The sequence below is a fragment of the Trichosurus vulpecula genome, chromosome 2 (genome assembly GCF_011100635.1).
Source record: "Trichosurus vulpecula isolate mTriVul1 chromosome 2, mTriVul1.pri, whole genome shotgun sequence".
NCBI classification, from domain to species: domain Eukaryota; kingdom Metazoa; phylum Chordata; class Mammalia; order Diprotodontia; family Phalangeridae; genus Trichosurus; species Trichosurus vulpecula.
Genome location: NC_050574.1, coordinates 394,542,151 through 394,555,660, shown reverse-complemented (window position 1 = coordinate 394,555,660; position 13,510 = coordinate 394,542,151). Strand labels below are relative to the sequence as shown.

The window sequence follows — 13,510 nt, the reverse complement described above, 5'->3', positions numbered from 1 at the left end:
TAACGTATTTGGAGTATTGTCTTTGACACTTCTACATATACACAAACACTGAGATGATACCTTTTAACCAATTATTTTATACACTATGCAAAGTTGAAGATAAATTCTCTAGGATACTTAGGCAGATATAAAACTGAAATGCTATAATTTAATTTAGAATTTAGCAAGAATACTATTCTTGCTAATGTGTAATGTGAATTGAGGCACTGCCAAAGTTCTTTTTTAAATGAGAAGTTAATGTTAATGAAATGTGAGTTTTCCTTTTTGTATGACAGTAATAATAAAGGGAGAATGGGAAACCTTCCTTTCCTAAGCCATTGAAATTTGAGCCTTTTTTCCAGTTTTTTTCAAAGTATTCCTGTTTGGTACATCCTTTGAAATGTAAATAACCACTTCCATCAGAATTCAAGACCATCTGTAATGATAAGTATAGTGCTTTATGTAGATGAGCTTCCTACCCACTGTCCTCTTTTTCTTTTCTAGAATTGGTTAGTACTGCAGAAAAGCCACCCATTAAGGAAGGACCATTATTTGAACAAGACTCTGCTGCTCAGTTTGGACCACAAAAGGAACCTGTAAAACAACAAATTCATCGAATGTTTCTCTTGAGAGTGAAACTCATGCATTTTGTTAACAGCTTACACAACTACATCATGACTAGGGTATGTGCTTCTAATGTTTTATTCCATTTCTCATTCTTACTGCAGATTTAAAAGGAATTATTCAGCATTTCTCATAAGAACATATGCATCCTCAAGAAGTTTACATTCTAGATGGGGCACAGGATACTTAAATATGTAATTATAAAGTCATGTGATTGATTTCTTAAAAAATTATTAACCCAGACAAGCATTTTTCTTTCACAAAAGCAACTTTAGGAGACTAAACATTTTTTCGAATGTTGCCATGCTTTTTCAGATCATTTTTGGAACTCATTTTGGAATTGTCTTCATAGCCTATAGCATATTCATTTGAGTATCTTCAAGTTTGGCAAATCTTTGTCCCTTGTTGGCAGATTTAATTTTTTAAAAGAATGCCAGACCATTTTGTGATCAATTCTGGTGATCAAGGTAGATGATCAACCTATGTAATAGTGGATTTAATTAAAAAAACAAACTCTATATCACTGTCACTACCGTTTCTTCACCCCCTCCCCACCGAGTGTGGCTACAGAGTAATAAGACTGGTTCTATTAAACAATAATTTTGATTTTATGTTAATGTCACAGTCACAAAGTGTTTCAGTTTGTGCAAAATACATGTCTTGAGCAACTTCCCATTAATGGCAAGCATATTTTATGTCAAATAGCCATAAGGAAACAGTATAGAAAACCTTGAGTAATTTATTTTGTAAAGCTTTACAAACTTAAGTATTTTCAGTATGAGTTTGAAACAGAAATTGGAGACTAGGGTCCACCAAAGTATACAAGGTCAGGGAAGAGAAAACATGATCAGTCTGAGGAGCTAAAGCTTCTTCTTTTTCTTTTCCAAGATTCTTCACAGCACAGGCCTGGAGTTTCAGCACCAAGTGGAGGAAGCAAAGGATTTAGATCAACTGATTAAAATTCATTATAGATATTTGTCCACAATTCACGATCGATGTCTTCTGAGAGAAAAGGTACAGTAGCAAATAAAACTGGAGATACTTGCCTATCAAGGCAGCACATCATCCTGGGAGTTGGTAATCAAGCAGTTTATCTGGTTTTGACAAATTATAGTTAATGGACCGCCAAGTCCATACTGCTGAGATGACTATGTTCTGGGAGAAATGTTCTGTCCTTTTATAAAAGTTAGTTCTACTCTTTATTTGTAAAAGAATAATTTCATTTATTCAGTAGAGGCATAGTTTAGAAATGTTTACAATTGTGTGTGTTTGTAAGGTTGAGCACAACTCAATGCATTGACACTGCCTGCCAAATTTTACACTTAAATGATAGACGATTTATACTTATGATAGGAGATTTTGGTCTGGTTGGTTAGAGCATATTGCTGATAACATCAGTGTCTCCCTTCTTCTTCATCAGTGTCTCAGTATGATTAGATCTCTGGATTTTTCAGTGCCCTAAACACAGTAAGTGCTCAGTATATATTGATGATATGTTTCACTATCATTTCATTTAGAGTGAATACAAGATGGTCCTGTCTTCTTTGGATTAAAATTATCAAAATCCTAGCCACCAAAATGAATGTTTATTTTTGTATTCTAATTCCAAACAGGTGAGTTTCGTGAAGGAAGCTATAATGAAAGTCTTAAATTTAGTCCTCATGTTTGCTGATCGTTGGCAGGCTGGTTTGGGAGCCTGGAAGTAAGTAGGAGTCATTCATTAAATGCTACTGTTTTGAATGTTTTAGCAGTTTTAAGTTGGGTTCATTTTGTGGTAGGGTTTGTTGTTTGTGTTTTTCTTTTGAAACAATAACTTTGGCCTTAATTCTTATTTAAAAGAAGAGTTAAGTTTGATGTTTGTTTACTTAAACTAATTATCAGGAACATCACTGCTAACCTCTTCTTTTCTTTTTTATAATAATTCAGAAGATTAAATGTTAGTAGGAAAAGTCTGGAGAGAATTTTTTAGAGAAAGTTTGTGTACTAACAAACAGATGGGAATGGGCTGATCTTAAGTTATATTTCCTCATTTTATTTTGTTGCATCTTAATTAATGATTGTGTGTTTGGTGAACTTGAAAAGCTGACATTAAAGAGTTTACCATTTGCTGATTCAAAATTTTCACTTGGCTTTGGAAGGCAGCTTGCCTCAGGTTAAACGACAAAGTAAAATTCAGAGACTTCGGTTTTTATCTAGTTCTCTCATCTTTGCACTCTGTCTTTAATGAAGAAACATGGTTTTTCTGCTTTGTTTTCTTATTTGTAAAATTAGAATAATGATCATTCTGATATTCCTTCTAAAAGATGTGAATAGTTTCACAGGATTGTTAAAGAATCACAGAATTGTAGAGTTACAAGGGACCTTAAAGATCATCTAGTCTATTTCCTGACCAAAGTATGCCTATTGTCTGCAGTATTTTCATGTGCTCATTCAGCCTCTGCTTGAAGACCCCCAATGATAGTAGGCTCACTTCCAAAAAATTCATTCCATATCATTTTTGGAAAGCTTTGACTGTCATGTTCCATGTATGGAGTGAAATAGAACAAATCTAATCCATCTCTGTATGTCACCCTTTTAAATATTTGAAGATGGTAGTCATGTACCTCCTAAGCCTGTCACTAGACTGAAAGCCAGAGGCTCTGAGATTGAATTCTGGCCCCTCCACATGCTAGCGACGTTAACCTCTCTAGGTCTCGTTTTCTTCCTTTATAAAAGGAGGATAGTACACAGTGTCCCAAAAGTCCCTGTATGTATTGTCTGTCTCCCAGGATTGTTATCAAGTGAGATTGTGTCTGAAAACTTCTCATAACCCTAAGGTCCATTATAAATGTAAGAATCACTTACTATGTGCTTATACCCAGTCCTCAAATTTATTTAATGCTTACTGTGGTAGTTATTAAGGTAAAAAAACCAGTCCTTGCCCTCAAAGACCTTACATTCTTTCAAATTATTACTAATGATTGTTCATTTTCATTATTAGTAAGTCATCTTTTCAGGCTAAACATCCTATTTCCTTCAGCCAGTTCTTTTGTTTATCTTGCCAGTTTGGGTGTTTGTATGAGGTAAAACTTAAGTTGTTTTGATTTGCATTTCTCTTATTATTTAGGGTAGCCTTTCAAACCATTCCCGATTTTTCTTTTGAGAACTATTTGTTCATTTCCTTTGACCACTAATCCATTGGGGAATGGCTCTTAGTTTTATATGTGACATTGACCCTTTAATCAACAGTTTGGGTCTAGTGGGATCTCCAAATCCAACGAACTGTACTACTGTCCTGTCCACATCTTTGTCCTCTTTATCCCAGGATATGGTGGAAAAGCTTTGTTAAATTTCTTGTTAAAAATCTAACTGAATTATGTCTAATGGTCTCCTTAACTGTGTTAAATAAGAAGTGAAGTTAACATGGCATGAATCGTTTTTATTTAGCCCACACTGACTCCTGGTGCTCACTCTTCTCTTTCTAAATATTCATAAACCACACCTTAAATAATCTGTTTGATCATATTACCAAGAAGCCATTGTCAAGTACCCTGGCCTATAGATTGAATTATCAATCTTGTTTCCTCTTTTTAAAAATTAGGACAGTGGTTTACCTGCTTTTAGTTCTGTAGCATTTCTGCTCTGGAGCTGTGGGAATTGTTTTTGCCACAATTCCTCAGAGATCAGCCACAGAGGTTAAGCAGCCAAATCCACAAGTTCTTTTTGTACCCTGGGACATAGATCACCAGGAGACTCAAATTCATTGAAGGTACTTATCTTGAGTTTCAGTTTCACTGTTAACAATTTTTATTCTACCTACTCAGTCTAAATATAATTAGGAGTTGCACTGTTTTGGTCTTTTATCATCATCTCACCTTCTCCCAAAAAGAGTCCTTATTCCTTTCTTGATCTTACTCTTTCCTCCAACATTGCTGCTCTATTCCCCTCCCCTTTTTTTAGGAACAAGTTTATTGTTTAGAGTTCCAAGATAAGATAGAAATTCCATGGCAAGTTTATTTTCACACTGACAAAAGTTAGGGGGTTCTTTCTAGAAAGGGGAGTTGTTTTCAGCCATTTGGCATCATCCAGACTAGTTCTGACCCATGGGGCCCTTCACCCTGACAGGATTTGCCTCACAAATGCTTCATAGTTGATACAGCCGTTGCTGTCTTCATGCCCTGCCACCAACACTGCCACTTCTTCCTCTGTCATCTTCTCACCCAGGGTGATGAGGACGTGTCATATTTTAGCCCCCATGACTGTGCTGTTCTCTTCCTTATCAAACACCTGAAGCCTTTCTACGTAGTCTTCATATGTGCCCTGGTCCTTATTCTTTGCCATGGTCTGCAGCATTGGCAGAAAGTGTTCAAAGTCCAGCACCCTCACATTCATCTCATCACTCTTGGGATTCCCTAAGACCTTGAGCACCTCAGCATTGGTAGGATTCTGGCCCAGGGCCATTCATGTTCCTACACTGGGTGTATAAGATCTTTCCATCCCTTGTTCAGTCAAACAGCTGGAAGGCCTCCTTGAACTCTGCTGGCTAAAGACAACAGTGAGACTTGGACGCTGTTGTAGAAGCATCAGTTGAAGGAATGGATTGGGGGCAGGAGCCATGACTAACTTGAAGAAAAGAAAATCTGGCAGGTAGGGGTCATGATAGCTATCTTCAAGTATTTTGAAAGGCTTCAAGAGAGATGAAATTTGTTCTCATTGGTTCCAGAAAATAATTAAGAGCAACTGGTACAGGTTTCAGAGAAGCAGATTTAGGCTTCTTTCAATTATACCTGTTCTAAAGGGGAATGATGTGACTTGGGAGGAAGAAGAGGGTTTCCTCTTATTAACAGTATTCACTTTTCAGGGGAGTTGTGAAAGCGACTTGTTTTTAGGCACGAGCTAGATTGGATGATCTCAAAGGTTCATTTTAATTCTGAGAGGCTGTGATAAAATTTGTTTTAATCTTTGATGTACTTTTTGGTTTAAGACTTTTATAATTAAAATAAGGCAATTTGAAATTAATTCCAAAGGGAGATATATATACCTAATGACTTCTTGCTTTGTATGCATGATTTCATCACTGTATTTTTAATCATAGTTGTATTTTTCTTCTCTAGGATGGAATCAATTGAAAAGATGGAGTCAGATTTTAAAAACTGTCATATGTTCCTTGTAACTGTTTTGAACAAAGCAGTCTGTAGAGGATCCTTTCCACATTGTGAGTATATATAATCAGTTAATATATTTAAACATCTTTTGAGCTATGATGGATGCTATACAAAATTGAGGTGTTCTAAAAATCTTTATTTTAAGAGATGATAACCCATTTATTTAATTACATGATTAATAGTATTATTAATTTTTGATAAACAAGACTGGCTTTTGACTGATCTTAGTGAATAGGAATAATAATTCATATGTATGTTTAGGCATAGTCCTTTTTACAGTTTGGAAAAGTACAATCTTCATGAGGACTTATGACATAGGAAAAGCAGATGTCTCTTAAAATAGTCTTGCAGCTAGGTGGAGCAGTGAGTAGAGCACCTGCCCTGGAGTCAGGAGGACCTGAGTTCAAATATGGCCTCAGACACTTGACACACTTACTAGCTGTGTGACCTTGGGCAAGTCACTTAACCCCAATTGCCCTGCCAAAAAACAAAAAAAAACTTAAAAAATAAAATAGCCTTGTAAAGTTTACAAGTTACACATTAAATCATTGTATACACTATAGACATATGTATTTCCTCTACAAAGGAAAATGTAAGTACCATCTGTTATGTCATTAGCACATTCCCCCAAAAAACAAATCAACACTCCATGAAAATACCAATAGATGACGGAAGCTGTTACCTTATGACACATGTTATAAGATTGACCCGAATTATAGCTCTTCATTTTACCTTGTAGTTTATATTAGTGGTAATTTTTGTGGTAAAGACTAAGACTAAGTTTCTTTATTGTAACTTTAATCTTGCTGAATAGCAGTAGGTGGTGTTCCTCAGCATTTTAAACAGTGGTAAAACCACTTAGCAGCACTATATTGAATTTTCTCATTAGTCATATAACAAAATAAATATCAAATTAAAAAACTAAAAATGATGATTTTATTACCTTGTACCCATAGTTAATGAACAGAGATGACAAAATTTGCCACACCATTGGCCTTGAGTTACTTTATTTTTTATTTTAATATAAATCAGAAACTGGTATGGATTTCATTTACATTTATTATGCCATTGGTAGGTTTTTGCTACTCCTTTTAAAAATATTGAAAGTTATTTTTATTTTACTAAGTTAACTAGATTCAGAAGAGGGTATGCGAAATAAACAATTTTGAGAAGAAGCTACCTGATGAGTCATAGTGAGTGGAAACAGTGAACATAAGTAGTCACCTTTTTGCCACGCATTGTTTAGAAAATTTGGTAGGTTGAGTCTTTCTGCTACAGAAATCTATTGAAAATGCGTGTAATATCACAGTAGTAGTTATTGCTAGATTTGTGTTAGTTTCATCTCTTATTGGGCTTTTTTTTAATGTTGGTTGCTACAAGTATGCAAGATATGCAAGTAGATTATATACCAGTATGATTATAGCACCTTTATGTCAAGAACTCATCTTTAAGTATTTATGATACCGGATATAGCTGGACTGCTGCATGGTGATGTCAAAAAAACAAAAACAAAACAGTGGACCTTGGAGAGCTCGCTCCTAAGACCAGGGTTATATTTTAGCAGTTCTACATTGGGCAAAGTCACTTGACATTTCTGGCTTCAGTTTTCTCATCTCTACAATTGAGGTGGTTGCCCTAAAAGTTCCAACCAGAATCAAAGTCCTCAGATTGTAAGTACTGAGACTGAGATAGCAACTATTTATCTAGAAATGCAAATTATGAATAGAAAAAAACTTGTCTTCTTGGGTACAATTTTTGTTATATATTTAAAATTTGATCAGATAAACATAAAAACTCTGATATTTCTAAGATTATTATTAAAGTTATTGAAGACTGATCTAAACATTTCTTTTTTTTTCTACAGTGGAATCTCTGGCATTGTCGCTCATGGCAGGCATGGAGCAGAGTTAAGACATGTGCAGTCTAAGTGAATACCTCAAAAAGTTACTCTTGTAGGTTTTATTTTCTGCATTATATTTATGTACTTTTTAGGTTTTTTTTTAAAAAAGAAATAATGCAATCTATTGTATAACTGGATGAATATTTTGCTATTGTTTCCCTTCAGAGACTATATGGAATTGTGCATATGAAAGTATGTAAATAATGTATATTAAGTACAGGCTATTAGTACTTTATTTTTTCTTTTGTAAGCTATAGATTCCTGATAATTGTCTAAAGTATCCTAATTAGACCATAAACTGAAATATTTCATATTTTTAAAACAGACTTAAGGCACTTTAAATTCTCATTTTGCTGCTATACATTCAACATAGGATTTTTAAATGTAGTCTTAGATTATCTATTTCCTTGAAGGTTGCTTTGAATTCATTTTAACCTTCTCTGAATCACATGTATCTTTTTTTTTACATGAGAGCCATCACAAATAAATACACTGACCAAAAAAAATTTCATGTAATGTTACAAATAGAAAATGCTTATTATGCGATAATACCAACCACTAGAACATACCTACTTTTGTTTGCTGTTAATGAACAACTTGCTTTAGCCAGACAAAATAAAATGTGGTTACCATGCAGTGTGTTTGTATTTTCTTTGTAAACCTCATGGCAGGCTTGTGCTCACATTTGACTTGATCTTTATGCCATCTATAGTTTCACAGTTATTTCTTAAAACAAAAAATGGAAAAAAAAACTCTGCAGCACACTTTACTAGAGGTCTTTGTAGTTAAAGGGGCATGGGAATAACCAATTGTGTCAGGTCACAGGTTATGAATAAACCAATTATGTTAAAAACATGCCACCCTATTAAGTCATAGGCAAGCCACATATGAAAATTCAGTTACTTTCACTCCTGCTTTAATTTTTAGTAAGCTTGTAACATTTTTTCTTATATAACTTCAAACAAGTGGGGTGAACCAGGAGGACTAGCACCTCTGGTGTGAGGGCTTGCTGAGCCCTTTTCAGGGCTGCTTATCCACCTTTGGTGTCCACCTTCACCCAGCTCTTCACCTGTGGTGTAGTATGTAGTATGTGTAGTATGTGCAGTGGCCACACCATGGTAAAACTATTGGCAGATGGACTAAACCAGGTTAAAGGTAACTGACAGACCTCAAACCCATAGGTGAATTAGGGAGATGTCTGCCCCAAGCATGTGAAGACTTCCCCCAGCAGAAGGGGCAGATGACAACAATTTGTTCCAGCATACATGAAAGTGGCTCAAAGCAGGCACTGTGAAGCACTTAGAGTTTGGTCATACATTGAAGATGCCAAGGTCATCCAGTGCATCCTGGGCCATAGCCAGTCTTGACCTTTGTCCTGCCACTGGACTTTGATGACTCTGGAAGAGAGAGTGAGGCTGAAGACTTTGTGCAACTCTGCCTTACTTAAATCTAACTTAGCCACAACTCAAGACATCACTCCATTATGTCACTGGGCTTCTTCGAAAACGAAGAACGTAGATCCTAACTCAATCTGTGTTTTTTCCACTGTCCCGTGTTACCTCTGTCTTGGTCTCATTTTGGAATTATATGATAGAGATGCTATACTTTGTGACTATTACATATTACAGCTTTTTATCATATGTATTAGAAGACTGGCTGCATTTGTTGGGAGAAGGCCCTACCTATAAAATTCTCCATGATATAAAATACTTATTGATGTTCTCTTACTCTCAAATGAGATTCAGTGACTGGCCAAGTAAGGACCATTCTAGTGACATGAGATAATTTTTCCAAGTATCTTGGGAGTACCCTTTCAAGCAACATAGATTGGCTCCCTTACCCTTTGTAAAAAAGAAAACATTTATTGACAACTATTGTCAGAGCTTATTTGTTGACCAGCTTTAAGTATTCAGCTTTATTGAGAGAGCAGGATTAATATTTGGCTTCATAGCCTGTTGTATCACTATGGCTTTCCTCTTAGTTGGAGTTTTGTAAACGTACTGACTTGCGAGCTTCATTTATTTGGTCAACTTTCTGGAACACTAGCTAATGATCCCTTTGCTCCCCAAAGAATGGTATAAAGTCTTTTTGTGCTCCAAGAACATTTGTCCACAAGAATATATGTAAAGGACACAATTCACTTTAGCAGTGAGGTTGGAATGGTTTCCTTAAGTTTGATTTTGGTTATTACTCTTGGAATGAATACTCTGACAGGTGAAATTGCTAAAGTGAACATTTCTTTCAATTAATCTTTACGCAATTTGTAGGATTGTGGTTTTTTGATTAAGAAACACATATGTACTTTTTAAAAAATCTGAATCAAGTTGCCATTTCTTGATAGAAATGGTTGGTTGGTTGTTATCCTTCATTCTCAAAGAGGACCAAAATGACATCACTACGCTAGAGTCAAGATTTAATGTATCCAATTGTGGCTGATCAGGCCAATACGAGCCCAGAATGCTCTAACAACACAGGTTGGGCACAAATAGTCCGTGTGAACATTTGGGGTGGATACTCCAAACTTGTGCATCCTGTGTTTCTTTTGCTTTGCTCATAGAGCACAGCACCTTCTCTGAGGTGGGCACGCCATACTAAGTAGTCCTGTGCCAATGTCTCCCATGTCACACAATCAATTCCTAAGTTCTTGAGAGAGACCTTGAGAGTATCTTTGTATCGCTTCTTCTGACCACCATGTGAATGCTTGCCCTGTGTGAGTTCTCCATAAAATAGTCTTTTTGGCAAGCATTTGTTTTGCGTTCAAACAATGTGGCCAACCCATCAGAGTTGCACTCTGAAGCAGAGTTTGAATGCTTGGCAGTTTAGTTCGAGTAAGGACCTCCATGTCTGGTACTTTATCCTGCCAGGTGATTTTCAGAATATTCCTAAGACAATTCAAATAGAAGCAATTCAGTTTCCTGGCATGGCACTGGTAGATTGTCCGGGTTTCCCAGGCATATAACAATGAGGTCCACACAATGGCTCTGTAGACCTTCACTTTGGTAATCAATCTAATACCTCTTCTCTCCCATACTTTCCTTTGGAGCCTCCCAAACACTGAGCTAACTCTGGCAATGCGTGTATCAAACTCATTATCAATGTCTACTTCCCTGGAAAGTACACTACCAAGGTAAGTGAACTTATCCACAACATTTAAAATTCCATTTGAGAGGATTCTGGGAAGATGGAGTAGGTCAGAAAATTCCAAGCTCTCAAGATTTTCCCCCACAAGAGTTGAAATAGCACCTTGGGGAAAACAAGGTATGGATGGAGACAAAGCATAGGGGCACAACCAGAATCTTCCTGGGACGATTTGAGAAGATCCAAAGAAAAATATCTGGCTGAGGTTTGGTCCCTGTGAAGCGTAAACACCTCCAGGCGAGGTTCCGTTTTAACCAGCCGCAGGCTGCTTAAACAACTAGCTGCAAGTCCTGGGGTTAGTTGGTTTGACAGACTGCCTTGGCTGCAGCTACAGGAACTTTTCACCTCGGATAGTGAGGAGAGTTGGGGGTTTGAGCCCAGGAAGATTGAGGGAACCTCTGCTGACCAGGAATGCCAGAACTGGCTATGCTGTGAAGAGCGATGGGGGCGAGAAGGAACCAGCACATGCCTGGTGAGTGCAGAAGCAGTGGGGCAGAAAGCCCCTGGCTGTGGGAACTTCCAGGAGTTGGAGGTTTGGCTTTGGTTTCAGGCTAGAGGGCAGAATTGAAGATCTGGGACAAGAGGCACCATTTCCCATACCCCAGGGCTAGAGGTGATTACAAAAATCAAGTTATTACCACAAAAAATGCACAGGCAAAGGAGAAAGAATCCAACCATAGAAACCTACCATGGGAATAGAGATGACTGGGGTTCATCTTCAGATGAGAGTATTGAAGTAAAGAAACACCCAAAGAGTAATGTCAAATGGTCACCTCCCCAAAAAGAATTAGATGAGGGAGGAGGGCTGGTAGTTCTGGAAACCTACTTTCATCGGTAATAGGTTTATAGTACATGTATTTAGAAGAGCATAAAAGTCTTCTAAATTTAGTAGAAATAAAGTGGTAGGGGTATAGAGAGGGGGGAGAGGACAAGGGAGGGATTTTTAGAGGGGAGAATGAAGGAATAGGTGAAAGGGGAATATAGAAAGGTGTTTAGATTTACGGGAATGGGAGGATAGGGGAGGGATCCTTGGAGGGGGGGAGGCAAGTAACAGGAGGGCAAGGTAGTTGGTAGAAGTAATGTAGAGGAATCAGGAGGGGTAGGAAACGAGATAAGCACAATTACAAAAACAAAAATCAGGAGTAGAGTATGTTTGGGAAAGTATATATCTATATATGTATGTACATATGTATATGTGTATGTATATATCTATAGCTATAGAGACACATCTAAACTTTATTGTAGCCTTGGGGGGGTGGGAGGAGAGGAAAAAAAGTAAAAAAGTACACAGCAGAGAACAAAAGAAAACTCACAAGAAAGCAAAGAAAAGATGGACCGTTCTCAACGCAACATGTATTATTTATCATAGGCTTCCTTGAAATGAAAATCTATTGTTATATATTTTGAATCCTCTCTTACGTTCTGCTATGCACATGACATGCTTTTTTTTTCTTTCTTACTTTGTATTTAAGTTTATGGTATGTGTTGTTCCTTTTCTCTGTTCTGTATTTGTGTTCTGGCCCTGAGTCTAAAATAAAATTAACAAAAAAACTCCATTTGCTGTAACTGATGGTTCCATGTATGGATGGTGTGGTGGTGGCTGATGGAGCACCTGTGTTTTCTTGGTGTTTATTGTCAGCCCAAAATTAGCACAAGCAGCAGAGAATTGATCCATACTTTGGTGCATCTCACCTTCAGAGGCTGCATTGAGTGCACAATCATCTGCAAACAGAAAATCATGCACCAACACTCCCTCCACTTTGGTCTTGGCTTGTAGCCTTTTCAAGTTGAAGAATTTACCATCGGTGCAGTAGCTGACCTTGTTCTTCCTCATTGAAAGCATTTGACAACATGGCTGAAAACATCATGTTAAAAAGCATGGGAGCAGGCACACAGCCTTGTTTCACCCCACTGGTGACTGGAAAGGCACGGCAGCATTGTCCATTATCTAGAACCCGGGCAAGCACGCTGTCTTGAAATTGATGTACGGTGCTGATGAACTTCAGGCAACCAAATTTTGACAAATTTTCCATAAGCCCTCATGACTAACAGTATCAAAGGCCTTGGTCAGATCTACAAACATTGTATACAGACCTTTGTTCTGCTCCTGGCATTTCTTCTGGAGTTGTCAGGCAGCAAACATCATATCGACTGTTCCTCAGCCCTTTCTGAAGCCACACTGGCTCTCAGGTAGATGACCATCTTCCAGGTGAAGGATCAGCCTCTTAAGGAGGACTTTGGCAAGAATATTGCCAGCAATGACTAAGAGAGAGACCCCCCCCCCACCCCCATGATTGTCACAAGACAATCTATTTACCTTTATAGAGATGGACAATGGAAGCATCCTTGAACTCCTTAGGGATAACCTCCTCTTGACATATAACCTGGAAAATTTCAGTCAGCTTTTGTATGAGCAATGGACCCCCTACCTTGTAAATCTCAGCTGAAATAGAATCAGCACCAGGTGCTTTGCCACATGAAAGGGGCCTAATGCCATTCAAAATCACTTCTTCAATTGGAACTTCAGCTAGAGAGGAATTGACATCAACCTGAGATAAATGGTCATTGATTTCAGCATTGATTGATGATGGTCTGTTGAGATCACTATGGAAGTGTTCAGCCCATCTCTCTAGGATCACGTCCTTTTTGCTAATCAATGTGGCTCCATCAGCACTGAGTAGTTGAGATGCACCATAGGTGCATTGGCCCATATATAGCCTTCAGG

At 37.4% G+C, this 13,510-nt stretch overlaps 1 protein-coding gene and 1 pseudogene across 1 annotated transcript in view; one reads left to right on the top strand and one right to left on the bottom strand.

Moving 5' to 3' along the window:
- Positions 1-8,284, top strand: part of TUBGCP5 (tubulin gamma complex associated protein 5) — a 46,022-nt gene extending 37,738 nt beyond the window's left edge. The window contains exons 19-23 of the mRNA XM_036746373.1: positions 484-662; positions 1,492-1,617; positions 2,217-2,305; positions 5,697-5,797; positions 7,612-8,284. Of these exons, the coding sequence (XP_036602268.1) occupies positions 484-662; positions 1,492-1,617; positions 2,217-2,305; positions 5,697-5,797; positions 7,612-7,658 (542 nt within the window). The 3' untranslated portion in view covers positions 7,659-8,284. The remainder of the gene's footprint in view (positions 1-483; positions 663-1,491; positions 1,618-2,216; positions 2,306-5,696; positions 5,798-7,611) is intronic.
- Positions 4,696-5,675, bottom strand: LOC118840235 (annotated as a pseudogene).
- Positions 8,285-13,510: the final 5,226 nt, after the last annotated feature.